Raw genomic sequence first — 3,705 nt, forward strand, 5'->3', positions numbered from 1 at the left:
CGGTGAGGCGCCGGCGGCCACGCCGCGGAGGGCGCTGAGCGAGGGAGCGGGTTGTCCGGCCGCGCGCGCATGAAGGCGGCGCCGGCAGCCGCCTGAGGGCCGCGGGAAGAGCGGAGCGGGCCACCTCGCGCATCCCTCGAGCGGCCTCGCTCCCCGGGCACCCGGAGGCGGCGGGCCGTGGAGCCGGCGCGGCCATGGCGACGGGCACGCAGCAGAAGGAGAACACGCTGCTTCACCTCTTCGCCGGCGGGTGAGCGTCCCGTCCAGACCCTGCGTCCCCCCCCTCCCCACGCCCTGGGGCGCCCCCTGCCCCCCGGTTACCCGCCCTCGCCGGGCCGGAACGCCGGCTCCCAGAGGAGGAAGTCCCGGCGGTGGGGAGGCCCTGGGGGCGCGGGCCTTCCCCCACCTCGGGCCGCATCCCCCGGGGGTGGTTTCACCCCGAGCCCGCCGCGCTCCCACGCCCTTTCTCCCCCGCCTCGGCGAGTCTGGCTTTTTCTCCTGTTAAACAATCAGAGGCTGGCGTGACGAGTGTCACTCGGGGGCGGTCCTGCCTGGCCACTGTGGCTCGGTCCGCCCCACATCCTCCCGGCCGGCCGCCCTGGCTGTGCTGCACTCGCTGTCCTTCTGCCCGGATTGTGCTCCAGGGCCTGTTTCCCAAGGGCCTGGGCAGTCTTGCGGGTGCTGGGGTGGGCCCGGGGGGGTCCTTGGGGTCGCACCGCGGCGAGTTCAGCCAGCCTAGAGGGCTGCAGGTGTTGGGCATCAGCAGGGGCCTGGAAAGTAGCGCTGGCGAGCCGCGATGCTGGCCCGCAACCCGCGGGAGGGCCTCTGGGGGCCTTGGGGTGGGTGTGGGAGGATGAGGTCGGGGCGGTGTGTTGAAATGCTTCTCACCTGCCGGTGGACGCGTCCACCGTAAGATGTGCCCTGTTTTGAGAGCTGCATTTTTTTGATCGTCATGCACTTTGTATTTTTCAGCGGTGGCAACGCAGTTTTAGGCAGGTTGGGTGGTAGGGGGGTTAGGAAGGGAGCTGATCTTTCGATTCTTCGGAAAATAGTAGTGAAAATATTTTTGAGTATTAGTAATTTTTTTTTTTTCCTTTTAATACAGCTGGTGGCTTTGGGTCTTTTTGCAGTCTTCCAGGTATTTGGTCTTATTTGAGGACCTCAAATAAGAGGCCTGGCACAGCAATTTTTTAAGTGTGGGACAGTCTGCATAAAATAGAATTTATTGTGGATTATCATCTTGACTTGAGTATTTTAGTTGCAGCTTGGCCTGAAGTGTGCTCCTTATTACAAACCAGTAACGGTGGAGAACTTAACCTGCCCAAAAGTAAGGGATGAAAATGTTCCTGAACTCTTTGTTCTTATGTAGGTGATCACCCACTTTGTTTCTCCAGCCAAAAAGTTTTGGTTCTTCATAGATAGGAAGAATTTCTCATTCATCTCTAACCTGTCCTTCCTTCTCCATCCGGTCACATCATCCCCCAGTGTTTCCTGAGAGTAACGGGTATGGGGGGTGCATTCCTAAATTAATCTAGTGTATTAATTTTCATTCTGGGGAGTTTTACACAGGTTGGCCGTGCAAAAGTCATTTCTCAAGCCAAGAAGGGTAATTTTTCAAAATGATTTCTTACTCCGTAATTTTGATTTCCTGTTTTTAGTGAGGTGGTTTTTTAAAAAAAATTCTTTGTATCCCAGACTAGGAGAGTTACCTGGTCTGGAGCAGCTTCTGTGAGGCTTACTGCAAAATCTGTCGCCCTGTCTTGATGAATTTCCCTACCTGCCCTTCACAGTGCCCTCTGGCTGCTGATTCTCCTACTGGAGCTCCAGCCTCTTCCCTTGTGATGGAGGAAAATTGCACCAGCGGCACAACTCACGCGGACTGATTAAAATGTGGAGTTTCTTAGGGGGGTGCCTGAAGCCATCGTGGTTAACAGGTTTCAGTTCCATCTTCTACAGCAGCTCCGGATTTCTTGTAGATCCTCAAGACAGAATGAATCTTCGAAGGGCTGTTTTGGCAGTAACGAATTGGATTTTGATACATTCCCACTAGCCTAAGATATGTATGTTACTTCCCTTTCCTTTTATGAAAGAACCCTAGTATATCATATAGTTAAAATCAGTAAACCCAGTGGGGCCACCTGGCCCAAAGGCAGACTCCCTGCTTTGCTCTAACTAGCAGTTTCCACTGTTGTGAAGCTGGCATCTTTCCAAAACTCTAAGATTCATTATCTTTGTAAGGAAGTCAGAGCCCTTTGTTTGTAAATTTGTCACATTCCTCCCATTTAGTGGATAGCCGTTGGGAACTAATACCAAGCAAGTTTAACTTATCAGCAATTAATGACAGCGAATAACTATGTGTATCAGGTATAAGAGGCTTATGACTAAGTTGAAAATTAACATTAGAGCCTGGGAAATAAAAACTGCGTCCCAAACAACTCCTAGTCCTTTAAGTTTCTTTAACTTTGTTTTTAAAGACAGTTTCTTGGGTTCTTTGCAAAGGCAAAAAATACTCCTACATTAATCTGTAATAGTCCTCTTTTTAACACAGTGTTAGCCTTAAAGAAGAGAACTGCAGGAAAAACCACCCACAAACCAACACCTAAAAATAAGCTCTTTGGAAAAGGTTCTCTGCACGTATATGTGTACCAAATGTAATTTCATAGCTGATTTTAAAATAGGCTCGTATTCTTTAAATTGCTTTCTTCTTAGTAATATATTGAGTTTTAATGACAGCACGGGAGTGAATTTTCTGAGTATACCTGTAGTCACTCTACTGTTCAGTGGTTGCCATGAAAAAGGTGAACACAATTTCCAAGCCCAGTGGCTGGAGTTCAGTGAGGATGTTAAAGTAATTTTATGACAGGGCTCCCTAACTTATTCTGATGACATAATTTCTTTTTAATCTTATTTCTAATTTTTTACAAACAAATAACTGGACATCCTTACGTGTACCTGTATGTGCAGGTCTCTGATTGGTTTCTTAGGATAAACCATTAAAGGTACAATCACTGAGGCAAAACCCATCTTTAAGGTTTTGACACCTACCAGCACATTGATTCGTAACCAGCTCTTACGATGTGTTACTTCTGCATGGGTAACGTCATTCGTCGGATGTTGATTTTTAGTATCTTTAGGGATACTGCAGTTTTCTGTTTTCTTCCCTCTCGTCCCCAAATCTGGGTTGTATTGTTATCAAAATAAAAAGCATATTTAAACAGATTTTGTTACTACATAACAAAACCTGTGGTTCCTTTTCTACTGTTTAAGCATTCTCAGGAAGAGAAACACCGAAATCCTTTGGAGTGGCCCTTCTGGGTCCAGACGTTATATCTATTAAGAAAAATCCTTTGGGGCGCCTGGGTGGCGCAGTCGGTTAAGCGTCCGACTTGAGCCAGGTCACGATCTCGCGGTCCGTGAGTTCGAGCCCCGCGTCGGGGTCTGGGCTGATGGCTCGGAGCCTGGAGCCTGTTTCCGATTCTGTGTCTCCCTCTCTCTCTGCCCCTCCCCCGTTCATGCTCTGTCTCTCTCTGTCCCAAAAATAAATAAACGTTGAAGAAAAAAAAAAAAGAAAAATCCTTTAATGGGGTGCCTGGGTGGATTAGTCAGTTAAGTGTCTGACTTCCGCTCAGGTCATGATCTCAGGTGAGTTCAAGTCCCGCGCGTCAGGCTCTGTGCTGACAGCTCAGAGCCTGGAGCCTGCTTCAG

General features: G+C 49.4%; 1 protein-coding gene across 1 annotated transcript in view; it reads left to right on the top strand.

Annotated features, from left to right (window-relative positions):
- Nucleotides 1–6: 6 nt before the first annotated feature.
- The window catches only part of SLC25A33 (solute carrier family 25 member 33), a 34,393-nt gene continuing 30,694 nt past the window's right edge, over nucleotides 7–3,705 (top strand). Inside the window, exon 1 of the mRNA XM_040460624.1 lies at nucleotides 7–250. Within this exon, the coding sequence (XP_040316558.1) occupies nucleotides 195–250 (56 nt within the window). The 5' untranslated portion in view covers nucleotides 7–194. The remainder of the gene's footprint in view (nucleotides 251–3,705) is intronic.

This window comes from Herpailurus yagouaroundi, unplaced genomic scaffold (assembly GCF_014898765.1).
Source record: "Herpailurus yagouaroundi ecotype Mexico unplaced genomic scaffold, PumYag 77, whole genome shotgun sequence".
Taxonomy (NCBI): domain Eukaryota; kingdom Metazoa; phylum Chordata; class Mammalia; order Carnivora; family Felidae; genus Herpailurus; species Herpailurus yagouaroundi.